The sequence below is a fragment of the Heloderma suspectum genome, chromosome 3 (genome assembly GCF_057233095.1).
Source record: "Heloderma suspectum isolate Gila_16-S chromosome 3, 16-S_ref, whole genome shotgun sequence".
In the NCBI taxonomy this organism is placed as follows: Eukaryota; Metazoa; Chordata; class Lepidosauria; order Squamata; family Helodermatidae; genus Heloderma; species Heloderma suspectum.
The window spans coordinates 153,623,182-153,650,967 of NC_139460.1; the positions used below are offsets into that span (position 1 = coordinate 153,623,182).

Here is a 27,786-nt window from a genome sequence, read left to right on the forward strand (position 1 = left end):
GTAGAAAAACAGATCATTTAAACTCTGTAACACAGTTGACTTGTGCACATAAAGCAGAAAAAAGCAAAAAACACCACATCAAGGAAATGTATAGAATCACAGAGCTGGAGGTACCATTTGCGTAATCACCCACCCAGGCTTGCCAGGTTGTGTGAAACCAGGCAGCAGGGCGTGTTGGAGGGAGTGTTGGAGGGGGAAACAACCCTCAAAAACCCAACAACAGCCTACAAGTTGAATCTATGGGAGGCAAGATGAGAAGGTCCGATATCATAACAGCCCCCAAATATGCAAGAAAGGTGGAGGAGGAGATCGTGATCACCAGCGCATGTTGATCTAGGGGGAAATTCCTTCCTAGGTGTTTTCCAAAGGTGCTGCTAATTGTGGCAACCAAGCTGTGGAGTCCAGGGGAAAAGAAAACCCTCTGGACTCCTGATAGACTTCCCACTGGGGCAACTCAGCATTGTAAGGCCTTCTTCTGGTTAAAATAAAGGTGTGCCTCAAATGCATTTTACGCTTACTGCGCTTGTGTCATTAGAATGCCAGGGTACTCTCCTCAGCTATGAATGGGGGAAGCAGCCCTGCTGTGGGAAGTGGGGTGAAGGCTCCTTGCTGGGACTGAAGCTATCAATGTAGGGAAGATTTGGAGTATCTGCGTGTAAAAATCACGAGGATCTGTAAAGCCCCATGGTTCAGATTTACATTCTCGAGGCGAGGTCGATTTGAGTCATGCAGTGTGTTTAAAAAAACCATGCATCCGCCCCGTTAAATCAAATAGGATACTAGGAAGCGTAACAAAGGAACGTGAAGCCTACTGAACTCGTGAGAAATCATGAGGATGTGCATAGATCCCTACTTTTCCGTCCTTTTCTTTTGTATCCCCCACCCAACCTTATGACACAAGCGTGGTCAGTGTAAAAAGTTAAACCCTCTACTTTATCACGCTGTTTTCTTTACGGTCTATGATTTTAATCCATGATCCTATAATCTGATCCTATAATCGTGCAAGAAAGAGCAACTGCCAAGGCTTAAATACAGAAAGTCTAAACTAGGTTGCGAAGAGGGGCAAAACGCTTTTCTTTCCGCAAGGAAAATACCTTGCCGAAACCCGGGATCGAACCAGGGACCTTTAGATCTTCAGTCTAACGCTCTCCCAACTGAGCTATTTCGGCACCCGGTCTACGGTTCTGAAAGACAGCCTGGAAAAAGGATTTTCTACTTGCCCTTTTTTTTTTTCCTACAGAGCTGTTTTGCGGTTAGCTTGAAATTGGTTTTGTCTAGAGTAGCCCCTCAAAGATTATTAAATTATCTGAGGATTCTACTCATATTAACTAAAATGGCAGTGGCTGTGAGATGCTTTCCAAATGAACCGTGAAATCTCTATTTATGAAAAATCCGAGTAGTTCCTCTAACCAAAGCTCATGTTTCTTCAGACATTATTACACGCGTTCTTAACATTATAGATTTCTAGATATAGAACAAGGGAGGAATCACATTTCATCCCACATTTGTTCCGGCCGATACTTCACTGCTGTTGACAATAGCCAATGGACAGGAACCTGTGGAGGGCACCAGGTCGGGGAAGGGTGGAATAAAGAGAGTAAGGCTTGTACACTTTATCTCTGTTGGTCTCCTACCTGTAATGATCCCAGAAAGACCCAGCCACCCCATCCCAGCCCTGTTTACTTTGAAGCAAGAGCCATGGATTTCAGTGAGATTTACTTTCAAGTAAGAATAATAATTAGGATAATTTCTGGAGGGTAGCCCTTCTAGTCTGTTGCAGCAAAAACGACAAAAAGTATTAGTTATTAATACATAATAAATGTGTGTGTTAATAACGCATTTATTGTTAGAACACAAATGTGTTAAAAACTAACACATCTATAATGGCATATATGTTCTAGTCCACAAAAGCTGCCTTCTGGTGTCATAAGATTCTTTGTTATTAGGACTGTATCCCTAGATAAATTCTGCATGTGGAATTTTAACCACACTTGCAAAAGTTTAGCGTTTGTTTACTTGGTTGCAGGCAACAGCATGATAACTCCTGCACGCATAGGTGAAAAGCTATCAATTATTACATTTGCCGAGTTTCTCCTAACACTTCTCAACTTGATGTGGTACTAACCGAGTTTCCTCCCTTCCACTTCCTTTTGCAAATCAATAAATAGTCATCAGTATGCATGGTGCTTTACCAAGGATACTTCCACCTGAGGGTTTTATTGTGCCATTGCCCTGCCTTATTCATGGAATCTTATTCGGGGTTGGGGGGGCAGATAACATTGTCTTTCACTTATAACCCCCCTGTGTTTTCCTATTACTTCTTCCATCTGTTGTTATTCCTGTGGACAAACTGTGAAGGAAAAAAAGATGGAATAACTGCACAATGTCTTCTGATTGCTAGTACTAGGACCCTCCTACACGGAAGTAGAGGAGCATAGGTCTGTGTCCCAAGGGGCTTACAATCTGAGGACCGAAGAGGAAAATGGAGGTGGGATAAACAAGGAAAAGATGTGCCTTGTTTTCAGTTACATACCTTGGGTTACAGGAGGGTACTGGAATTAGGGGTTGAGCTAAAGGCATTGTGAAAGATGAGTTTTGAGCAGGAATTTGAAGGAAGGTATCACACAGGCAGGGCCAGCTAATCCATTGGACAGAGTGAGGCAGCTACCTCAGGCAGTTGATTCGGGGTGTCACGAAAGGACAGCAAATAATTTATTATTGTTGTATTTTATTGCTGGAGAGCGGGAGAGGTGCTTGTGGGATTTTCTGCCTCAGGTGCGAAAATAACTTAGCCAGCTTTGTGTACAATGAACTTTGACTTGGGTGGACAGAGGACTGCCATTTGCTGCTGTGCCTCTGGTAGTAAATGTCTTGGGCTGGCTCTGATCACAGGGGTATTCTGGGAGGCAGTTCCACACATGGATCAGCAAGGGAGAAAGGGAAAAGTCATCTGAGGGAGTTGGATAGCTAATGGGGATGAAGCAGGAGGAGCAAAGATCACAGGCAAGGGCGTATTGGGGGTTGATTTATTTATACTATATCTGTACCCCGTAAGCCAAGTTTACAGGGCAGTTTACAAAAACAGTACAAGAGCTAGAGATAAGAGGGAGGCCAGCTGATAGAGATGGAGCTGGATGATATACTTGATGGAGCTACTTCACCCACTGAGAAACAGATGCTTGCCAATATACTTCCCAGCAAGTCACAAGAAGCTGCCTGCCCTAAATACCATAACCTATATTATTTTTCCCATCTCCTTGTTCAAGAGGTGAAACACATTCTTGTTCTTCCATAGTAGCATGAATTATCACATTCAGTAGCCAGAATCTGTTTAGGGCCAGTTAAATGGTGACTAGTGAGAGTAGGGTGGGAAATTGCATTTTCCAAGATAATACTGTAGGTGTTGGGGAAATGTGGTCTACCTGCATTAGGTACACGTATGTGTCTGTGTTTGGATTTGTAGGCAATCCTGGAGTCTACCTCTTAACATGAGTACTACAGCTTGGAATTGTGTGGAACTCATTTTCACCATTCCTTCCACTTCATTTCCTTGCCATTTTGATGTTTAAAGTTCTATTTTGTTGTTTCAAGAAGTTCTCTTTGCTCTCCCATGCTCCAGCACAAACCTCTAAACATATGGCAAGCTAATAAACAGGTGTAATGCTACTCTTTCCTCCCACCCCAGGGAAGAAAACCCACAGAAATGTCACATTATTTCATAAACTCTCACTTTAGTTCTAGGTCATGCATTCCCCTTCTCTTGCCCTGGAGCACACATCTACCCTGGCTATGAAGATTTTGAAGTGGCAGTTCAGGGGTGGGCAGCAGGGAGGTTGGGATCTACTGATAGATCTGAATTAGATTGGCAAGAATTTCTGATTCTCAGTTCAACAGCAGTAACAAAATGACTTGCTGCCACTGCCCAATTATACTGTTGAAATGAAGAAAACTTGGAGTAACCAGGAGTGGAGAAAGGACTGTTAGCTTCTTTTAAGTTCTGGTACTCAAAACCAATTCCTGGGTTCAAGTTCTTTAATTCCAAATGTGTATCTTTTTTCATCTGGCTATAGTTGGTGGATCTCTGGTTTCTTGTAAAAAGAAACAAGTAAACTTAAAGCCTGCCCTGTCCTGAATAGTACTAGCCCCCAAAGTACTGCCCCAACATCTCTCTTTTAAAAGTCATAAGACAAGCACACACAGAAATTACAGTTGGGGTAGAACAATGAACAGTGTCAGACTCAATAAGGGAGATAATTCATTATAATGAAGAAATGCTTTCAAGCTGCAGTCATCTGAGTTCTGGAACCTGCCATAACTTTGCCCCTAATTAATAAATGCTGTACACAAGCCATGTAAATAGTAAACAAGCATGACTTTCAGGGACCAGCTGATTATGATAGTCTTCACAACAGTTTAACCTTAAAACAAGTAAGACTGAAAATAATTCGGTTCTCGCATCTTTCATTTCATGAATCCAATTGAAAGGAATTAGGTTTCTAGTCCGTAGCTACTTCCCTGAGTTAATAGTTGAAGTGACATAGGCTAGTATTCCCCACAATTATCGCCTGTTATCTTTATATTGTAAAATATTTACTTTTTGCCACAGAGCAGATAGAAGTACATCATTATTTGGTAAGATTTTCAGTGAGGATTTCACTAAATTGTCAAGGCTGCACTGACCTTGGGCAAACCACTTACTCATGTAAGCATTCCATGCAGCCAGCATCTTGTTTAAATTCTCTTATCACATGCAATATTAGCAGGTTAGTGACTTCTGGCCCCTGCAGGGATGCTGCTAGCATGCCAACGTTGCAGGCATATAGGCTAGCACAGATGATAAGAACATTTAAATGAGATGATGGTCATGTGGAATGCTTACATGTGTGACTGCTTCCATAACAGCCAGCATAACATTTAGACTGGGCCTAATAATGCCATGATGCATATAATGGCTTAATCAATAAGGACTTTCTTATACTGAGAGAAACAAAGTAATAGCCAAATCATCTTTTAAACATGACTTTTAAAATTATTGTTATGGTTATTATGGTGTTTTAATGTGTTGATTTTGATTAGTTTCTATGCTCTGAAATTTTTGCAAACCACCTTGGTTAGTTTCAGAAAGTCGATGCAGCAATACAATGAATAAATATGACCCTTCTGGCATGGCGGAATGTGGATACAGTGCTTTTAGACTCCTAGAATTGATGCTGAAGCCGTTGTTAGACTGTGTTTGTTCAAGTACAGATTGCAATGAACCATAATGTCAATGTCTTCATCAAAAATAAGCAATTTACAAGCTAGGTTGATTTGATATCTTCTCACATGTGTCTTTAGATTTTGTTGATGTTACTTTGGTACAACAGGAAGTTGAAGAGACTGTACATGTACTTAAAGAGGAAAAGCAGTGTAGCAAAAGAGCAACTTGGCTCAGCACCAAAGCAGTTGTCAGCTACTACAACACTCTGGTCTTTGAATACACTGCTTTAAATCTAGCTCAGAAGCAACAGGAAGCACAGCTTCACATGCATTTCTGAAAAAGCACCACTGGCTATGTGACGTATAACACCAGAAGGCTAGACTTCAATACTGTTTGTATCATTTCACATATTTATGAAGTTAGAATGCCAATATGCAACAAAAAAGACAAAACAAATATAATTGAAATAAGTATTGTTATTCTAACTGTTAGAAAAAGCAAATATCTGGCATGAGCATTGTCTCAGTTTTACAACCTGTATTCTTGAGTTCCAATGAAGTCTTTGGTTGTATACAAATCATTTCAGTAGCGCAATAGGAGACAATTCCTTCTTTTTTATTATTAAAATTAAGATTACGAACACTAAATGACAGTGTTTTAAAACAAACAGATGATCAAGCAATGACTTCTGTGAAGTCAGGATTAGGCCCCTGCTCTCTTTCACTTTAAATCCATTAAGAGGATACCCCTCAACTAAAAATTGCTGCCTAGACTTTTTTATAACACTGTTCACAAAATATATTAATAATAGTAATACAAAATAGCTGTATTAAAAGTGCATGTTTAATAAAAATGCTTAAATTTCATTTTTTTAAAGATTCATTTTGAAGAATTGCACTGGAATGTTGATTAAATTAAGTTGGGTCCCAAATGAGATCAAGATTATCTTTAAAATTCCATTCTGTTTTCTTTCCTGATATCAACATTTCCTGAATACAAGGCACCTTTCACACTTTAGCTGCTTGAATACAGTTTTTTTTCATAATGTGGTCTTGAGGTAGAATGATTTACTTCATTACTTCTTTCCGACTGCAGAACGAATCATACAGATTCTTCAACGATAGGAAAGGGCTCCAAAGCTTTCTCTGCATTTTTCCAGTTGTGGAAGTTCTCTTGATACCATTCAACTAGAATAAAAAAAAGGAGTCTTTTAAAGCACAAATGGTGTAATATTCACTATTACAGTGAAACTCCATGCAGGTCTGTACACAAAAAATCAATGGAACTCAGTACTAAAACTGCACAGGATTACATGTGTTGGGGCTCACAATCTAAATACATTCATGAAAATGAATTTTTCATTTTTAAGTTTCTATCTCATGATTATGGGAAGAAAGTATCAAGCTGCACTGACAGCATATCCTGAGGATTCAGTACCCAAAAGGCATGAATTTAAAAGTTCAGATTATGATAGTTAAATATAAATGATATTATAAGGGTAACCATGTCAGCCATTTAAGATTAGCAATACCAGGACCATTTGTCACTCAAGAAAACTAGAACATTCCAAAGGGGGGAAGGAGGCCAATTGCATCTCACAGCATATTAAAACGTTGTTCACCAATTATGGGTTGGGTCCAGAAAAACACATCCAGAATTCTTCTCATGCAAAAAGCCATCCATCTCTTCCTTTGCAGTCCTTTCTGCCCCAAATAAGCCATTCCGCGGGGTCAAAGGACCCTCAAGAATGGCAGGGGGTGTAGCAGACGGGAAATGGTAAAAATCAAGAGGTCTCTTGCATGAGCAGAAGAGCTTTCCACTCACCCAGGGACTCTCTGGATACTTATTGCAGTGCATATACTTACGGGCAAATATTTGTCTTATGGAATTTAAGTTTGCTGAAAACAGCAATCCCATACTGACTTTGTAGAACCACCTATGAACTTAATGGAGCAGTTAAACCAGCAATAGAAACTGCGTAAGTGGACTCATGCCAGCTGCAACTTAGTATGTACCATGTTCCATCATAAATATTATGTGTAAAAATGTAAATTGGCTATCTTCTGCTGCTATGACAATTGCCAATTTAGTCCTTGGTGCTAAACCACACATGCAAGAACAGACCACATTAAACACGGCATTAAGTGGTTATATTGTCAAGTATAGCTGTTGCCTTGTTGAAGATAATTTGTTTTCTCATATTTCCTACTGTGTACCCCACCTCGTCCAACAGGCATTGTCCACACTCAAGCTCATAAAAATCAATTTTATTTCCCCCTTACTATTATATGCAAATAAAAATACAAAGGCAGGCTTAAGCACCTTGCTTTAAAAACTACAGCTTTAGCTCTAATTCTGTGAATAGCTTGAACAATGACAAGCTTACTCTCCAACATAATCTATAATACCATCTCCTTTGAAAACAGTGCTATTGTATTTCCTTCCACCCCCATTCCAGATGTATTGACAAAACATACTTGTTTTTTTAATTCCTTCTTTCCAAGGTACTTTAGGTATCCAGCCCAAGCTGTACATTTTTCCAGAGTTCATTGGATATCCCAAGTCGTTTGTAGGTCTTTAAAAAAATGAAGAGTGTATTTCAGTAGAAGCAACTCATTTCCAGTAAGACGTGTATCAATTATTGTCAAAAGACAATTAGAGGTTCAGCACTTTCTTCCTCTGAATCAACCCTTACGCTGATGCTGTCCCTTCCTCCTACCACCAAATAATCACAACTTTTGCAGAATAGTGTTTACACTTACAAAGTGATTCACACATCCAAACTACCCAGCTGTTTCTGGATCACTGCAACCACTATGCATGAGGTGGAAAATTATGTGGGGTGAAAATTTTTACCTCCACTCTAATTTTCTGCAGAAATAAATCCATCTCCAAAGATAGCTTCATAAAAGTGATTAGTAATATAATTAATGGATATGATACATGTCTATTTGGGCAGTTTCAAGTGGCTATTCTTAGAAAGTACATAAGCAAATCTTGCAAATAATGTAGTTTAATGCATTTTTATTATGTATACTTTTGGTTTTAATTTACATACTAGACCCAGTTACAAAATAAAGTGAGGCTGGGGTAGGGAGCAAGAGGGTAGGTAGGTAGGTAGAAGTTAAAACCAAGAGGTACACATAATCCAAGCATGCCAAATACAGCTTCAGATTCTTTCCCTAGAAAACAGCATCACTGGTATGCTTAAGCCTTAGCACCCCAGCGGCATTTTGCAAGAAATGTAATAAATGCTGGAGTGGAGCTTTGAAGGCTAGTGAATATGCAAAAGACTTCAAAATCTCATTTCAAAGTTTACTACATTTAAATCCCATTCTTCCTCTAAGCTCAAAGAGTTCTCACTGAATCCTGAAAATTTATGAGGAAAGTTAAGCTGAAAGAGTAATTGTCCCAAAGCAAACATCATGTAAGTGATTCAAGCACAGGTACCCCCGGTCTAAGTCCAGTATTTTATCCACAACAGCACACTGATGACTTCTAAACTATCCTAAAAGCAAACCCCTCTTACTACAAGCCTAAATGCTTAATGTCGGGCTACAAAGCATGGAAGCAGATGAAGCACTAAATGGAAAGAAAAAGGAGACAGACAACAAGCCACATTCAGGAACATTTCAGTAAAAAGGAGCCTTATTGTATTGCAGTATTTAACTGAATTGCTTCAAGGGACTATAAATCTATAAAGTATTCCAATAAAAATATTGAGTGTCCTGACTCATTTTAAAATCCAAATCGAAACACTAGTTTTTCCTAGAAAATTACATCATTGTTAAACTGTAGAAATGCCCTAAGCAGTTTTTCTCAAGCAAATCACTTGACATTAATATAGAAAGCCTTTTACCCTGCTCTTCAGACAATAAAGGGGTCCAAGAGAGGTTTACACGGATCGGTAATAAGACAGTCCCTGCCCTAAGACCTACAATCTAAAAGACACAACACAAAAGGAAAAGGGATTGGGAGGGAAGAGAAAAAAAATGAACTGCTTCTATACTTATATGAGATATATAGCCTACTTGTGCACTTAAATAGCCACGTAAATTGCTCAGAATTTCTATATTGTGCTGGAACTTTTCAAGGCTATTCTCTCCAACATCAACACCCAGTATCTGAAGCCCAGCAGTACTCCTATCTCTTTGAAATATCCAAGTTTTCATATACATAAACTCTGCCCAATCCTTAAAGATTACCCCTACTGTTTTGCATCTTTCGTATACAATTCAGTTCTGCCATCTTCTGACTACACACAGAGCTTCACTAAAGAGGAACTGTTCTTCATAAATGTTTGTAAAGAACTGGTATTAAAAATATATTTAGTGTCAACAGGCAATGCCTGATTGTCTCTTATTTTGACAGTGGATCATTCATTTTGGAGCCATAATGCAGATAGTAATTCTACTGATCCTTTTAAAGACAGAGAATATGGGATTAATAAACAAAGGGACTGAAGGTGATGGAAAGAATGGGAGTTATTGCAAAAAGAAAAGCATGCCGATGAGAAAAAGCAGGTTGTGAAAAAGAAACAGTGCAGCTGCTAAGCAGTAGTTCTAAAGGTTATACATCCTTCCATATCTCATACATCTCCCAATCAAGCTGTTCATTTTCAACTTAAATATTTGAGTTTTTAAAACACAAGTCTACCGTTGGTGCTAGTAAACATTAGGCTGCGGATAAAAGGTGAAAATATATACATACAGTCGTTCATATTTTTGTTTGCTATAGCATGCTTTCCTCCCAACTTTGGAACTGAAGAGGTGGGTGGGGTCATCCCAGCAGTTGTTGAGTGATTTCCCACCCCCTTTCCACCTCCAAGGTTGAAAGGTCATGGAGTGTTTTGGCCATGTAGAGTCAAACCTGCAGGCCACCCTGCCCTAAACATCTTTTCTGCTCAGAAGCAAGAAAAGGTAGCACAGGCAACTCCCCTTTCCATACAGTTGCCAAACCAGCAAAGGGAGGAGCAGGCAACCACGATGGCTACTAAAGCAAGCCAAAAATGGTGGACCCTTGAATAAGAGGCCACATTATATCAACCAAAGTAAGATTATCTCTCTACTCCAGTGGCAAAAATGAATATTTTACATGACTACAATAAAGAGCAAGACAAAACAATGCTCATTTGAAATGAAAATTACTTCTAGTAATCATCAATATCCTACCTGTCTTTAACATAATCCATCCAATATTCTGTCTCAGCTTCTGAACTGGTATTTTTTATCTGTCAATGAGGAGGAGATCCACATTACCAGTGAAAGATTTAACAAAATGTATCAATTTTATCACATTCTGTGTACAGCCACTTCTAATGAACAAATTCAGACAGCTTTTACATGGATTAAGTTATTAATGCATGCTAGAATCTCAAGTTTATTAAGTGTTTAATGTAGCATTTTTCCTTAGAACATTCCCACAAAGAGCACCCACCATTCATTTGAAGTTTTAAAATTTCCCAGAATCCTGCCAGTTGCATCACTAAAACTACACGACACATACCACCCCATATTGACAAAGGAATTGTTCAAAAAAAGCAGAAGACATGTATAGTTCGGTAGCATGCATCCAAAAGAGTTGTAAGAGACACTAAAATGGCCAGAAATACAAAGCTTAAAGAAAGTTTTAGCCAAAGTTTTAATGGATTAAAGACCTGCCAGATTACGCAACACTGTCCAGGCTTAGTGTACTGTCCAGACGTAGCTGGAGTATAGCCACTGACATCAGGAGTAACTTAAGTCCCACTAATTTCAATGGATTTACTCCAAGTATCACTGAGTCCAGATCTATCCAATAGATCTGAGGAACTTCTATAATTTTTTAGATCCACTGAAAGTACCTGATGACACCACTAGAAAATTACTGTATCTTGTCAGGCCTAATGACAAGCAAAAATACCACAGCCCAGTACAGGAATATATCCCTCCTTTGTCTTAAAAATAAGTGTAAGAGCTGCATCCTGCATTTTAAACACTAGTTGGTCCACATCAGAGATCTGTCTCACTCTGTGGAATCAACATGGCTATGTTATCAAATGTGCTCTCTAGACAGGTGTACAATCTTGCTCACGTTCTGAGACCTGCATCTCTCAAGGGACTTTTTAGCATCTTGGCAGAAGGGGACCCAATGATTTTCTTTCTCTCTCTCATACACACACACACACACACACACACACACACACAGGTTTCTTCAAAACAGGGAATTTATTAAACACAAAAGAGTTTAAAATGTACAATCATTACTTGCTGAAATTAGTTAAATAGCTTTTGTGCATTTGTCTAGCTTCACTCAGGAAGGGTTTCTTAAGGTGACTACATCCATGGTTGCCAAATATTATGGGAGTCTGAAGTGCCTGCTCTGTCACCAAGCAGCCTGCTAACAGCTACTAAGGCTTTAAATTCTTAGCCAAGCGCTACTGACTATATATTAAATCTTGGAGCTATGTATACAAGTAATGTGGATTTGCCTAGGTAGTCTATCTGGAACACAAAGCCAACTTGCATGATTTCTCAAAGCCAATTTATATCCCCCTTTTTAAAAAGATGAACTGGTGTGCTCTTGTGTGTCATACTTATGCCTAAAGATGCATGAACGTGTCCTGAAATGACACTGTAATATAACAATGAATACATCCAAAAATACGTAATTTCAATGGTGAGCTCACTGTGGAACTGTACTCATTGCAGTTGTGACAGACAAACCATCTTCTCTCCTGTTTTTCTGGTTTGAGCAGAAGTCATTATTTCCATAAGACTGATTGGACAGCCCTTATGTCAATCACAAAGCTTCCCTCATCTGCCATCAAAGGAGGGTGGTGCACAACACCGACTGATGGGCCTTGTGTTAGTAATGAAGCCACTTCCCCCATCATTGAAGGTACTTTCCAAGTGTTAAAAATGGAGGAAAAGAATGTTGGTCAGTACAGGAGCAAAATCAGAGCCTTCCCAAGAAGCAAACCAAACAAAAACAGCCAATCCTGCATCTGCTCCTGTTTCCAGGCACCTGTACATAGCCTAAGAAATGTGTTAGAGCCATTCATTCGTTTGCTCATTCATTCACTGAAATCTATCAGTTCAAATCACCAGTCTAATTTAGTGCTCCTGTTGCTTAGCCACCAATTTTCAATTATATTTATTACTCACTAGATGGATTAATTCCTTTGCAAGCTGTGCAATAGACATCTCAAAATTGCTCCCAATGTTATAGATTTCACCAGGCTGTCCCTTCTTTATAACAGTAAGAAATGCTTCGGCTACATCACTGGCATAAAGAAAATTTCTTTTCTGAAGTCCTGAGCCATGAATGCAACTAAAGGGAAAGAAGACAGTGAATTCCTTTAGCATGTTTAAAAAAAAAAAAAAAGCAAGGCAATCACTATTCTCCTAAATATTCTAGTCAAGTTTGCAAGAATATAAAACTGCCAAATAGAACTCACCAAAACCTAGGCAGAGGACGCCTCTACGGGTGAAATCCAACATAAATCCTGCTTACAGTACACCCACTGAAATAAATAGTATTTAGGTTATATACCTTAAATCCCATTCATTTCAATGGGTCTACTCTAAGTAGGTCTTCTGTTGGATTTTACTCTAGAGCTTTAATTTTATGATTTAAGTTGATATTCTTTGCCTTACACACTGTAAACTGTGGGACAGGAAGGCCAAAGTGCAAAGCAAGTGATAACAAATACATCCTCTATTCATACTATTTGTCACAGTGGTAAATTAAAAAAGCTGTTGGCACACATAACAAGGTTTTTAAAACATATGGAAAAATGTAGCCATAAGAGTTCACCATATGGCAGCAGCCTAGCAGCTTTCAAAACTTGTGTAACAGGCTCAAATCCATGTCAGTGGGAAGGAGTAACTGCAACACCAAGAGAAAACTAGTCACCTTTCCCCCACCATTATACATTTTCTTGACCTGGCTGATCTTTAGCACCACTGTTCAATTTCACATGCATTACACTACTTACTGTCCTATCTTGTCAAACACGGTTTTAAAAAACAGAAAAGAATGAATGACCACAAAACTTACCATTTCCTATTCTGCTGTAAGAGAGAAATAAACTTCGGAATAACCTAAAAATATTTAAAATAAGATGGACAAAATTCATACTACTTTAGAATGAAAGGAGAATTATATGGTTTTTTAACTTTTGAAATATTTTTATGAGAACATACTTAATTTTAACAATGAAGATAATTAAAAGAAAATCCTCTTCCACCCCTACCCACCCTAATCAAATAGAAAATGAGAAGCTGTGGATGCAGAACCTTATTTTTAAAAAGTTAAAATCATGATCAGCTGTTGTGCAGGAAAGCATGGGGAAGGTGGAACCCATGCCCTGCTTTACCTTCCAGACAGCTGATTAAAAGCTAAAACACTGGCAAATAAGGTTCTGTATACTCAGATCTTGGCAGCTGCATGGGAGGGGGAACTACATGTGCAGCATCTAGCTGTACACTTGGTTCACCATCCAGCTGCAATTATTGCATGCATGGAAGCCTGTTTTAACATGGTAGAACCCCTACCTAGATTGGAGCATTCATACTGCTCACTCTTCATATTGGAAATCATGCACATCAATAAACTATAATTCAACAGAATCCAGATCGTTTAATAATGATAATGATTAAATGATCATGACAGCCAGTGTGGTGTAGTGGCTAGAGTGTTGGACTGGGAGTCGGGAGATCTGGGTTCTAGTCCCCACTCAGCCATGGAAGCTCACTGAGTGACTTTGGGCCAATCACAGACTCTCAGCCCAACCCGCCTCACAGGGTTTTGTTGTGAGGATAAAATGGAGGAGAAGGACTATGTACACCGCCTTGGGTTCCTTAAGGAGGAAAAAAGGCGGGATATAAATGTGATAAATAAATAAACAGAACAATACTGTTATTTGTTATGTGTGAGTTCACAGCCACTGGGTTATAGCTGGGGATATGTCCATGTTAATATTTATCCTTCTCAGGGCAATTACCAGCATCAGAGGGCTAGTCATAAGAGTCAAAACAGATAACTATCAATTACTTTCTAGCCCAGGGTTGGCCAGCTAGCAATCTCTGGAGCACATTCTGCTTCAAAATAATTTTTATCTGGCCCGTGGTTGGCCCAATAAATGTTTCAGTTGAGTTGTGGCAGCCTTACCTAACCTGATGCAACTCCCATTATCCCCAGCCAGACTGGCCATTGTAAGGAAAAGAAAATGTATACAAGTTGTAACTAATGACAGAAAATTCACAATTTAGGCTGCAATCCTAAACACACTTACTAGGGAATAAGCCTCATTGAACAAAGTAGGATTTATTTCCAAGCAAACCTGCATAGGATTACGCGGTTAATGTTGCATCTCATTTATGACAGCAACTTTACTATGGAGAAGGAATTAATTTGAGAAGCAAAATACACTTCCAGCCTCTGGAACATTTTGCAGAAATAGATTGCCCATCCCTACTCTAGCCTATTTTACGTATGCAATATTGTGTCTCATTCCTTAAAGATTATCATGTAACAAGCACTTCCACAAAGAGTTTGTTTTAGAAAAGACTACTGGCTATAAAGTGCCTTCGTCTAACTCACTTTTTCTGGAAACTGATGTGGTCCATAAACATTGCTGCTCCGTGTGATAACCACTGGAAACTTTAAAGTATACATGATAAGTGTACTAGAATGAATCCAATCAGAGTAGTCACAGAAAGCTTACAATACCTTCTTCTACAACAGAACAGTAATTGGTGCCCTATTCACAGCAGCAAACATTAAAATAATACACTTAGCAGAAGGATCTAAACTTTGAACAGTTTCACATAATGTACAATGCCAAGCCTGAGCTTATCACCAAGCATACAAATTAAATCATTCTTGCTTCCTATCAAGTGTACCCAAATAATAGATATTTTCCTACTTTGCATTTTAAGGTACCCTTGTAAGACATCTTGAATGTACATCTAAGGCAACTTTCCCCAAACTTGTACCCCCCGAATCTGGATTTATTTAATTTATTTATTACATTTTTATACCACCCAATAGCTGAAGCTCTCTGGGTGATTCACAACAACATACAGACAATAAAATATAGATGATAAAATACAATATAAAAGCTTAAAACTGCAACATAAAAATAAAAATAAGTTCAACTCCCATCAAACCCAGCCAGCATGGCCAATGGTCAGGAATGCTGGGAATTGTAGTCCAAACATCTGGAGGGCACCAGGCTGAGTTAAGGGGTAGCAACAGTAATCAGTGCTGTTCTGTTGGCAAGAATTCCATGCTTCCAGAATGGAGCAGCAGCAAGGAAGCAATGGGACGCTTTTTATCTCTCTTAAAGCCAGGGCTTTGGAGCCCTCCACAGCTAGAAGCTAGGCAGACATTCCTAGAAGAGGGCAAAGCCAGATGCTACAAACTTTCTTGCCAGAAACCTGCCATTTGTGGTGTAGCAGCTCACACAAATCCATAGGATGCAGGCTTACAAATATTACATTTCACTGCAGTTACATCCCAAATTTAAAAAAATCTATTTTTGTTGAAAATAGGATGTATAAGCCAACAGAAAAACTATACCACCATATTTTACACCCAGGAAATCCACTACTTATTATACAACTTGGTACTAACAGAATGTTAAAGCAGAGCAAAAGTTTCAATCATCATTACATATTGTATCTAAAACTTCAAAATGAAAGCACAAGAAAGCAGGAGTAAGCTGGTATCTATAGGATGGTTCACTAGATTTAACTGCTTTCACCTCACTGTGTGTGTTCTTGCGCCTTTTCCCCCCTGAATATTTGCACCTAGACATATGGATCATGTTCAGAAATCTGAATTAATAATAGCACCAGGAACTCAAAACCTCATTTCTGCTTACCTGGTATCTTTCCCAATAAGACTGGACAAAGCATTCAGCAGCTGCCTTAGATGTAGCATAAGGATTTGTCGGTTGCTTAGGTGAAGATTCATCAAATTCCTAGAACAACAATGTTTTTACACTCCAGATATTCAAAGTCTTTAAAAACGTTTCATATAGATTTACTAGCCAGCTTAAAAATGGCACCAATTAATGAGTAAGACCACCCCAAAACTAGAAACCATAATCAAGCATCCAATTAGAAAATATTGTCACAAATACAATAATATTTAATAGAAATATTGTTTCACTTTGGTTGTACAATACGAAATGCCAGGTCTATGTCCTCATAACAGTATTGTTTGAGGTAGTTCTGCAGATTATACACACATTGGTATCTTTACTGTCTTTATTTTTTGCCTTGAGTTAAAACAAGCATACAAGCTTGCCAATACGTAACACGTGATTTAAAAAATTATATTGAGAATGAAAAAATGCTATATGTAAAATGAACCAATGTAAGTAGTGCTTTTCTAATTGCTAATGTTATGATATTATTATATACAAAGTAACTGTAGATACCTGAGATATGCTAGTAAAAATCTACCCCCAGCAAAGCATCTAAAATACCCAGAGAGCCCATTCCTTCTCCTGAGAGAGACAGTTAACATAATGGAAGGGGGAGAAAGATTCCTTCCACCCACAGTATTATCCTTTCCTCTAGCTCCATGCCAAGTCTTTATGTTCCATTCTCTTACTGAGAAGGGAAGCCTTAATAAGTTAGGAATGCAAGGAGAGCCAAAACATTATGACTTGGAATAGGGTTTTCCTGAATTGAACGTGAGAATTCTTCTCATCCCACTTTTGTTCTCAAATGCCTCTTAGGCACTACAGCAGTGTGTCAGGTCCACTTCAAGAGACTTGTACTGGCTTTTTTTTTTTTTTTTTTAACACTCAGAATTTTAGAACACTCAGTTTGTTTCCACCTCTTATATGGAATCACTGAAAAGCACCTCTAAGTTTTTACATCTTCAAAAGCAGCCTGAATGTGTACCAATAGGGGACAGGCACATGCCATAGAGACCTCTACACATCACTTGAGTTTTCCTTCCTATTTTAGCAAAACAATTCCAACTGCCAAAGAGGCGAGCCACTTTTTAAACTGGTTTCTCATATCAGTGGTAAGAAATACTGCAGGCAAAATCAGTATTTACGTTCCATACAACTCACAGAGCTAATCTGAAGGGTTTTTTGCTCTTGTAAAATATGCATATACACACAGGTACATCTTTTTGCTTGTTACATGCATACTGATTTCATTTATATTTATAGTCCAATAACGAAAAATGAATGCAACCGTTATCTGTCCTATTTGTGCAGTTATAAAATGTGGTGATTGTACATAAGCTGCTCAAATAGCATATGCTATGACTGAAGGTAATTCCCAACTAATGATTATTGCACTGTTATACTTGTGCAGCTGTTATAGTTATGTTAATGGCACAATATATTGTTTTGTGTTTAAAAATAGTGGAGTCAGTTAGACCTCACACACTGTTCTTCTGGATATTCATATTTTAGGTTGTGTGATACTGTTGATCCCAAAGGCTTATTTATGCTTATTATTATACTGTTTTATTGGAAAAGGAAAATTCTCAGTGAAGGCATGCCTTTTTTTTAACTTGTAAAAGGCATTAGGCTTAATACCTTACACCGGGCATTGTATTTGTATGGCTTTCTTAGGGTATATTTGACTGATGTTATTTGACCCCAAAATTGGATTGATACAATCTATTTTTCTGTCAAAGAAATAATACACGCATAAAGGCAGGAGATCATATGATTAACACACTATTGAAAGATGAATATATTTCAGCACTAAAGGTATTTCCCTCTTTTAAGCAAATCTTAAGTGTTAACTTTACTAGCAAATTCAAGAATTAGTTGGAGAGGATTCTGAATTATACTGCCCTAGTAGCACTGAAAGGAGTCATTTCAATTCTAGTATCATTTGATTATAGCTGTGCACCGCTTCATAGCTGAATCCAAATACTGAAACAAATCGGGCTGCTTTGAGGGTGCCTCGTTGAGCTCCAAAGCAGGTCAAAACAGCACCAAGGCAATCCGAAGCGAAGCGGGTTGCCCCGAAGCGCTTCAGAGAGTGGGAGCTATTCTGAAGCCCATACAGCCTGTCTCTAAAATGTATCAACTTATGAAAGATCAGGGAGGGGGAGAGGAGGAGGGAGTGGGGAAATGGTGAGCCTTGACAAATGGCAACTGTAGTTGCCAAATTAGGGCTAAATTTAACCCAGCTGTCTCCAGTCAGTGGTAGTGGTGGCGGTGGAGAGATCAGCCTGCTTCATTTCACTGTAACAAAGAGTTGGTTAGAGTTGGTTAGAGAGAGAGTTGGCTAGCTAGATCTATTACAGCTTTGTCATCTTCCCTCCCACCCAGCCCTTCTCAATTCAACTATTCCTACTAGTTTTCCCTTTCTCTCTTTTCTAGATTATTTATTTAAAAAACAAAACAAAACAAATTTAAAAAATACTTTAGTTTCCTTGCCTTGTTCTTTGGCTCCCCCCCCCCACTTGCCCATCTCAATTCAACCATTCTTATTAGTTTGTTCGTTCTTTCTAAATTTGTTATTAAAAAAACAAAAAATATTTTAAAAACTAAGTACTTTCCTTTCCTTGTTCTCAATTTCCTCCCCCCACACCCTTCTCAATTCCTGTATTCCTTCCCTTCTCATTTTTGAACTCTACATATTTTCCCTAATAAAAAAAAAATACAAAAAAATTTAAAAACCCTTTTCTCTTCTGTTAGGACTATAGATAGTGTACTGTTATCCCCCCCACTTTGCTTGTAGGTAGTTCTGTATTTGCTTTTCTTTTGCTATTGTGTGTCTGTGTGTGCCCTGTATGTGTGCATGTGTGTGCTTGTGTTGTGGTCAAGAAAACAGTGTGTCGCAAAGCACTACACACAAGTCTATATTTCAAAATATAGTGTGCAAAGCACTACAATCATTGACATATTTAAATTTACTACACTGTGTGGCAAACCAAGCCCAATATGAGGCATCTTTGGGGTCTTGGCAGGGGCAGAGGTGGGCAAGGTACTGCTGGGAGTCAGCAGCACCAGTAGCCAGGCTGGCTTGCCCCTAGTTCTGATAGTGCATCCTGGTCTAGGGCAGACTTCTTTTCCCAGGTAATGTGTATTCCATTCAGCCAAAGACAGCCTGAGGACATCCACTGTAAAGCTGAATAGGAAAATAGTACTAGGAGAGAGGGATTATTGCACTTCAAAGAAACCTACACCAGAGATTAGGGATAGTGACTTCCTCCTAATCACCACTTAAACACCTAATTTCTCTGATTATCCCTTTATGACAGTTGGTTTGAGTTTCTGAGAACAGCACATTTTACCTGTGCCTAGCACAAAAACTACTGGGCCAACCTGTCTGAGGTTTGGCAGGTGGAATCAACTCCATGGAGGCTGCCAGGTCCCCAAATTTCATGTATTTATCATAAAAAGTGAAAACTTTATGGCCGTTTCTGTTTTCAAATGTAAGTCAATGGGAAAACGTAAAATCCAAATAATTTGGATATGCAAAGCGAAGTGGATCGTGTCTGAAGCAGTCTGAAGCAAAGCAGGGCCTATTTAGAAGGTCTGAATCAGCATCTGAAGCCAATCGGGAGGTCCGTGCACAGCCCTAAATTTGGTAGCTTCTCGATTCAGTTATTTTTATCCTTCACTCAAAAAACTAAAACACATTTGTTCTATGCATCAATAATGGTTTCAGTAACCTTAGCACGGCAAATATACTATAATGCATCAACAAATTTCATGAAAGGATATCTAAGTACTAAAACAAAAATGTTTTCAAAGACAAGATTAAAAATGCTGTAGGCGAAATTTGTACCAGTGCATTCCTTCAATGTTTCATCTTTGTCTTTCCAGTATTTTCAAGTGCCAAATCACTGCTATAAATCTAAGAAAAAATGCTTATCATACTTCAGACAAGAGATGTTCACTTCCACTTATTTGTTCAGTTGTATAGGTTGGTCATGGGACATAAACAGTACTGTCAAAGCCAGACTCCAATTACACATGGTTATCATAAGATCTTGCCCAAAGGCAAGCATAAGGTAAGGGCTCAATCCTATGCATGTTTAGACAGAAAAGAGTCCTACAAGTCCCAGCATTCTCCAGCCAGCCATGCTGTCTGGAGACTGCTGGGAGTGGATGGACTTTTTTCTGTCTAAACATGCATAAGATTGTGCCCTAAGAGACATCAAAAAACCCATTTGATTCAAGCTTACCTTATCACAGCTTCCCCCATAAACTTCATCAGTACTGACATATATGAACTTCTCCACATTAGCTGCATAAGCAGCACCAACGAGAATGTAAGTTCCATAAACGTTAACATAGTTGAATTCAAGTTTGCGCCAAAATGAAAGATCTAAAATTAAACAGAAAAAGAATAAAGGGAAACAAATGTTCAGCTTGGGTACTGAACGTAATTAAAGTCCATGGCCAGAGTCCTTTGAGGGACCTGCTGACTTGAACTTGATCTTTTTTTTTTAATAAAGAAGCGACTCTTTAGCTCCCAAATGCCACACAAATTACATTTGAAACCAGAGGATACAGCAGACGTTTGCCTTCAATAGACTCCCCACAGCAAGGGTAGAAACCTTTGCTAACCTTCCTGCTCTGCTAGTGCTCTGATGGTAGTAATGACAAAAAGGGACCAACAGGACAGAAAATAAAAGAAATGACAAACCAGTAGTAAAAAAAGGTAAGCGGATTGGGATTGCTCTGTAAAGTTAAAAGGTAGTCTGTCCTGCAGAACAGGATCAAGAACACAATCACATGTCCCAGTGGATGGATAAAAATTGGCCATCTGTCTTTTCTGCATTGTGGCCAAACTACAAAAAGTTAGTCATTGTATTTTATTTTAATGATGATTTAAAATTTATTTTTAGGGGGGATAGTGGTCTTGATTTTTAAAAAAATATATTTATTTCATTTTTATACCACCCAATAACCAAAGCTCTCTGGATGGTTCACAAAATTAAAACCACAAAAATACAACAAAATATATAAATGCTATAAAGAAATATAAATGCTAAAGCATTAAAATGTGTCTGATCTCATCTGATCTCGGAAGCTAAGCAGGGTCAGCCCTGGTTAGAACTTGGATGGAAAACTGCCTGGGAATCAGGCTTCCTGCAATGAGCAGGGGGTTGGACTCGATGGTCTTGTAGGCCCCTTCCAACCCTATGATTCTATGATTCTATGAAAATCAGGGGTTGATAACCTCTGATCCACAGGCAAGGCCACTCCCCATCCCCAAAGGTAGGAGAGGGAGGCAGGAGAGCATCTGAGCCAAGGCCATGGCTCAGTTGGCTTTGCTTCTCCTTCTCGTTCCCCAATTGTGGAAGGGGAGGGGGCAGTGAAGCCAGTTGGGGACTTGGGTGCTGCATATTGAGGCCTCAGTTAAATCCGCTTGGCTCCACCCTGACTTTCCCTGACCAGGGAAGGGAAGGGAGGAGCAAAGCCAGTGCATGACTTAGCCAGCACCTAGAGAAGCAGCTCCTTGAACAGCCAGCAGTGTCCACTTTGCCTACTCTTCACCACACTGATCAGAATAGCAAATGACAGGTAAAGCTAGTATGGAACTCTGTGTTTGCGTGAATGGGGGGGAGGGGCAAAGGTGTAAGGGACACATGCCTGCAGTAAGGGTGGAGCAGCCTAAAGAAGTCTGTCTTAGGTGTGGCCAAAGCGTTTATTATATATTCAAATTCCTCTCTCCATCCCTAAGGGCTAAGGAAAAAAAGGAAAGGTTCCTCCTGTGCAAGCACCGAGTCATTGCTGACTCCTAGAGGGACGCCGCTTTCGCTGGCGTTTTCATGGCAGACTATAGCGGGGTGGTTTGCCATTGCCTTCCCCAGTTGTGACTACTTTTCCCCCAGCATGCTGGGTACTCATTTTACTGACCTCGGAAGGATGGAAGGCTGAGTTGACCTGAGCCGGCTACCCGAGACCCGGCTTCCACTGGGATCGAACTGAGGTCATGGGGAGAGTTTCAGCTGCAATACTGCTGCCTACCACTCTGTGCCACACAAGGCTCCTAAGAGCTAAAGAGCCCTTTAAAAGCTGAGAGTCTTATATGTTCCAACAAGGACTTGTTGGCCACATGGTGAAGAGTCTTGGGGATGGCAGACAGCCCACAAATGGTCTAACCTATACAGCAGTAGCATTTGTAAGTTTCAACAAAAATAATCAAGAGGCGATAAGTAATAATTTGTGCACACCAATGCACATTCTCCAAAGAGCCATGTCAAAAATATGTATCCAGCTATTTCAACAGTGTCAGCATTAGCATCAACACAAACATCACCTCTGCCCCTCCAACAAAAACTGGAAGATCTTCAAGAATATTGTATTAGTCGTACAAGATGCTGAAGATTATTGTAGTGACACACAATGCTCACCTACATGTGTTTGAGCTGCAAAATGTAACACTATATCAATTTTCTCAGTCTCAAATAATTCTTTTATGAAATTGTTTTCACAGATGTCCCCCTAAACATGAAAAAGGAAAAACATAAAATTAGTACCCACTGACAGCTTTGTATGTATAAACTACATGCTTCAGTTGTATACAATTTTATTTCCTGCTCTTAAAAATGACAGAAAGTTCAATATAAATTTGGTTTATAATGTTCTGGAGAGTTAGCTTAGTTAGCTCTTCATTATTTTAACAAAAATCATTGTTTAAAGTGCAACTGCATACATGTCTACTTAGAAATAAGCCCCAATGAGTCTAACAGGACTTACTCTGAGGTAAACATGTATAGGTATGCAGCCTTAAGTCTTGCAGATGGTTTTAGAACCACAATGAATTACCAAAAAGTCCAGCTTACCTGAACAAACTTGTAGTTCTGTTTCTCAGAAACTATCTCAAGATTTTTTAAGCTTGCACAATAATCCAGCTTAATAAAATAAAAAAAGGAAAAGAAAAAGAAAAATATTGTTTTATTACTAGAGGGTGCAAAGAGCCTGCTTGTTTACAATATAAATACCCCAATCCAGCATGGAAGATCTGCATGCAGAAGCAGCCTTCTGCATGCATAGGCATCATGGATGCAGATGTGCATCTACCTATGTATTTGCATCAGCGCTGCAATCGTCATGCCCTACTGAAATAGCTGAAGGCATCTTTTGATATAGCTTCTGCTGAAGATATGCACAAGTTTTATGTATAACTACTTGCCTGCGTGACTAAGCTGGATCAGAACAAAATGCTCTAAGCAGAAATGCATGCTGTTATTTACAGCCTATATCAAAGATTTTAACAGCACAATCCTATGTATGTCTACTCAGAAGTAAGCACCATTGAGTTCAATGGGACTTACTTCCAGGAAAGTGTGTATAAGATTGCAGTGAGAGGGAGCCATCCTATTGAGATCGACGGTCGCCTCTGACCCCGAGGGTGACCACCTATCCAGCACAGGGCAGCAGGAGTGGTGAGGAGTGGATCTCCTCCTTGTTCTCCCCACCCTGCTTTCATGGCTAGACAGCCAATTTCAGCTGTCTAGCTGCGGGACCTCGGAGTGCGGGAAACGGCAGCCGGACCACTCATAGGATGTGTCATACTGGCATTTCCAACTTCCCCGCCCTGCCCGCAGGAACACCACGCTTTCGCCACTCCACGCTGCCCTTACAAGTGCGGAGCGGATCCGCGCTGCCTACAAGGCAGCATGAGAGGGGGTGGGGGTCAGTTCTCTGGGAACCGACCTATCCTATGGCCATCTAGCTGCTGACTAGCAGCCATAGGATTGTGCCCTAAAAGTTGTCATGATTTGCATCTCTGATTAGGAATTCTCAGGGCTACTTCATGAATGTTTTTCCTACCACTTCAGTATAAGAAACGCACATATGCAGCCTTGTGAGAAAACACACATACAATTGGCCCTGAAAACTCCCAAGCAACTGTACACCCATGTTGGTCTGTACCGCACAGTCAATAAGAACATCATGCTCTGTGATAACATGGTAATAAAGCAGCAGATACAGCCATCGTAAACATTAGCTGAATCTACACATAGCAGTTATACTGTTATCATACTGTTATCAATAACTATTGGTACACATGACACCAATGGGCACCAACAGTTATGATAACGGTATGATAACGGTATAACTGCTATGTGTAGATTCAGCCATTGCTGGCACGCCAAGTTTTAGGACTGCACTATAATTTTGTAAATAGTATTACGTACTTGAGAACTAAGTCCAGTACAAAAAAATCTTGTATCATGTATAATCAACACCCACACATATAAAACAAAGCTTCTTCTGGAAAATACATGAGCTGTTAGCTGTCGAAGATAAGGCATTCACTCATGTATTTTACATGCAAATCTGACAATAGATACATATGGCCACTATTCATTAATGATTATATACTGAATGATATCCTTTAGAATCTGTTAGTGAGTATAATATATAACATATGAGGAAACCATAAGTGGCATACTCCTAATCCACCTTCTAACTGGTACTTAAGTTACTTACATGAGAACAATAAAGCTCTTTGAGAGGCTTTGAATTCATATTTTTCATTACATAGTAGCAGCAAACTATCATCTGTTCTTTAAAAAATCATAAGACAAAATCCAAAGAACTGTAAAACTAGTTTCTCAAGCCCAGACAGCGACCCCCACCCCATGCCATATGATACAATGATCTTGAAATTGAGGGGAGTGATCTGAGGTCAGATGTTCAAAGAAAGATGTTCCATCAAGAATTCCACTGTGCTAACACAAACTCCTTGTGTGAGCCTAGGCAGTTCTTTGGAGCTTAGCCAGATATCCCCAAAATCATTTTCTCTCAATTATTTACCAAGACTAATTTGGTAAATAATTTCCCAATAGCTGTTTAAAGGCTACAATATCTTCAAGCATAGTATCCTACTTTGCCGCCTGTGGAATGGGATTGGCTAGCACTTTTTGCAGTGGTCCTAGTCCTTTCTGAAAGAGGGTGGGGTTCTAGAAGGTGGTGCTGGGGGTCTTCTGCTAGACACTGTGGCCATGGCATACAGTGCCCCACAGAGTTCAGTTCTGTCCCTCATGTTATTTAACATCTACATGAAACCACTGGGGAAGGTTGTCAGGGGTTTGGAGTTTGGTGTTACCAGTATGCAGATGACACCCAACTCTTTCCCTCCTTTCCATCACAATCCAAAGAAGCTGCTGATGTTCTGAATCAATGTCTGACTTTGGTAATAGAATGGATGAGGGCAAACAAATTGAAGCTTAATCCAGACAAGACAAAGGTTCTTCTGGTCAGTAGAAAGGCAGATCAGGGAACTGGAGTTCAGCCTCTTTTGGATGGGGTTGCACCCCCCCTTGAAAACTCCGGTTCACAGTTTGGCTGTACTCCTAGACCATTCCTATGCCTGGATGTCAAATTTTGGCAGTAGCCAGGAGTGCTTTTTGGAAGAAAGGAAGAATGTGAATATTTGGGTTAGAGTGGCATAGTAGTGATTATTCAGATCCCCTTTATTGTTCTATATCTCCAGTGCTAAGCAAATTAAGCTTAGCTTAGCCCCTTTAGTTACATATTTTGTTGGTCTGGGTCTCTCGGTTTTAAAATCTGTGTTTTAATTGTAACAGAGTTAATTGTGTTGCAATTAATTATTTTATATTCCATTTTAATGTTGCATTTTTTTTATGAGCCACCCAGAGAACTTAGATTAGAGGACAGCTATATATAGTAAATAAAATAAAATATCTACTGTAGTAGCACAACATGTTTATAAGTTCCATCTTAATTCTGTCCTCCAAATCAAGACTTGAAGCCTAGCATGCATTTGCTGGTTGCCTGCCAAATATGTAGTGGTTTAAACAAAAAGTCTTACCTTATCCAGATTAATAATCATATAGTTAGGATACTTCTCTACAAGAGAAACCACCACATGAGATGCACTGCAGGTTTTGAAAATACATAAAATCAACATATATCGAATGCAAGTTACATGGCAGATTTCAGTAGCATTGCCAAAATACACACACCAATACCCAACTGCTTTCCTCATTCTTGCAGTTTTGATCTGTCAGAGGTAATTACATTTTTCTGTCACTAGGATTGGCACAACACATGACATGATGGCAAAGCTGGCAAGAGTTTCTAACAGCAGCAAGACATTTCAGCCTATTTTTTATTTACATTTGTTTCACATCTCATTTTGCAGGGAACAAAACAGAGGACACTCTAAAGTAAATTAATTACAAAAGCAAGAAGATGCAACATATTCAACTAAAGAAATTTAGAAGTGCTACCAAATGCGGGGGGGGGGGGCACACAGTGGCTTAATATGAAAGGACTATTCCCTCAAATTAACGAAATATGCCTTTTCTTTAAAAAGAAGAAGAAGAAGGATTGTCTTAGGAAACAAAACACAGAAATATCTTCTGGCAGCTGAGCAATCTAATTCTGCCAGTTCCAACCAGCTGAACTTCATGTCCCTGTATATACACTAGTGGCTTCAAATATAGTTGCTGTTCAAGCCTGCCCTTCCCAATCGCAACATATTAATATATTTTTTTCCCTTTTACAGCCAGGAAAAATGTAATGAGAGTCCTCAGAAGGAACTTTTAACAGAAAAGAAACATGAGATGCATTTCTTTCCCTCTCCTTTCAAATCTTTCCTCAAAACCCACCTTTTTTCTGAAAGCTTTGATTTAATCCTTGTCCTCAACTGAAACTGAGCCAAGCTTGTAAGCAGACACACACCTGGCCAGCTATGATGGATAAGAATTAATTTCAGGCACCTCCAGGCAACCAGGCACAGAAGCTCCCCCCTCCCCTTTATTTTAAGAAGCACATTACTAACATAATTTGGGCAACCAGGTTAGGCGTCGTCGTCGTTTCTAAGTTATGGACTTTTGCGGTCGAAATTTGGAAGGCTCCTTAAAAGCCACATTGCCAGAGTAAAAATGCAGAATTAGACCAACAGCGCCCTCCTATGCGTGTTTACTCAGAAGCAAGCCCCATTGTGTTCAATGAGGCTCACTCCCAAGTAGACAGGCGTGTTTACAAGAGCAGCCTAAGCCTAACTTCCCTCCCACCCAGGGACTTACATGAACCCCGCTCCGCCGGTCACCAGAATCCGCTTGACAAAGCCCGGAGAGCGCGGAGCCGCTTCAGCCCCGAAAAGCCCCCCGGACATTCTCCCACAGAGAGCAGTTTTTCCCCCTCAGCGCATCACTTCCGCTGCCACCGCTTAGTACTTCATTTCCGTCGGCGACGGACAACATACGTGGGGCCTCCCTTGTGCTTCTCCCCCACCCGACGCTGAGCGGCTGGGGAACCACAAAGGAAGCTACTGCTGCTCGGAGGGGGCTACAAGTATGAACGGCTCTGTAATGCAACGTCCGGTACTCAGTTGCAGCTCGTAAGACGCGTCCATGTGCGGGGCAAAGTAATGGCGTAGGAATGAATGACACATATGCCTTCCTCAACCTGGTGCCCTCCAGAGGTGTTGGGCTACAACTCTCACCATCCCCAGCCTGGCTGCGGATGTTGGGAGTTGTAGCCCAACACCTCTGGAGGGCACCAGGTTGAGGAAGGCATAGCCTGCTGTGTGGGAGCAGCCCAAATTACGAAGAGCCTTCGTGACACTTTAAGGCTGCAATCCTGGGCGGGTTTACTTCAGAGGGAGCCCCGT

The 27,786-nt window shown here is 39.8% G+C and overlaps 1 protein-coding gene and 1 non-coding gene across 4 annotated transcripts; both read right to left on the bottom strand.

The window, feature by feature from the left end:
• Positions 1-1,096: 1,096 nt before the first annotated feature.
• On the bottom strand, positions 1,097-1,169 carry TRNAF-GAA (transfer RNA phenylalanine (anticodon GAA)). Its single transcript has one exon. It is a non-coding gene; the product is annotated as a tRNA-Phe (tRNA).
• A 4,492-nt stretch (positions 1,170-5,661) lies between these two features.
• TGDS (TDP-glucose 4,6-dehydratase) lies at positions 5,662-27,325 on the bottom strand. Of its 3 annotated transcripts, XM_084844739.1 has the most exons (12): positions 27,200-27,325; positions 25,978-26,044; positions 22,979-23,047; positions 22,547-22,637; positions 20,369-20,511; positions 16,071-16,169; positions 14,786-14,845; positions 13,241-13,284; positions 12,346-12,511; positions 10,372-10,430; positions 7,678-7,775; positions 5,662-6,387 (listed from the first exon to the last, which is right to left on the bottom strand). In XM_084844739.1, the coding sequence occupies exons 1-12, from the start codon at positions 27,286-27,288 to the stop codon at positions 6,302-6,304; spliced, it is 1,071 nt and encodes a 356-aa protein (XP_084700865.1). In that variant the 5' UTR covers positions 27,289-27,325; the 3' UTR covers positions 5,662-6,301. The 3 variants fall into 3 exon arrangements, with proteins under 3 accessions (XP_084700865.1, XP_084700864.1, XP_084700866.1); XM_084844738.1 differs by lacking the exon at positions 27,200-27,325 and having other exon boundaries at positions 25,978-26,241; XM_084844740.1 differs by lacking the exons at positions 5,662-6,387; positions 7,678-7,775; positions 10,372-10,430; positions 27,200-27,325 and adding an exon at positions 11,995-12,082 and having other exon boundaries at positions 25,978-26,241.
• Between the last annotated feature and the right edge of the window lie 461 nt (positions 27,326-27,786).

Excerpts from the sequence above, each read along its gene's own strand:
- TGDS (XM_084844738.1), bottom strand. The coding sequence starts at position 26,154 with ATGAGGAAAGCAGTTGGGTATTGGTGTGTGTATTTTGGCAATGCTACT. Across the intron at positions 22,638-22,978 it reads AGAACTACAAGTTTGTTCAG|GGGGACATCTGTGAAAACAA; the intron begins GTAAGCTGGACT and ends TTTCATGTTTAG. Across the intron at positions 7,776-10,371 it reads ATGGATTATGTTAAAGACAG|ACCTACAAACGACTTGGGAT; the intron begins GTAGGATATTGA and ends ATTTTTTTAAAG.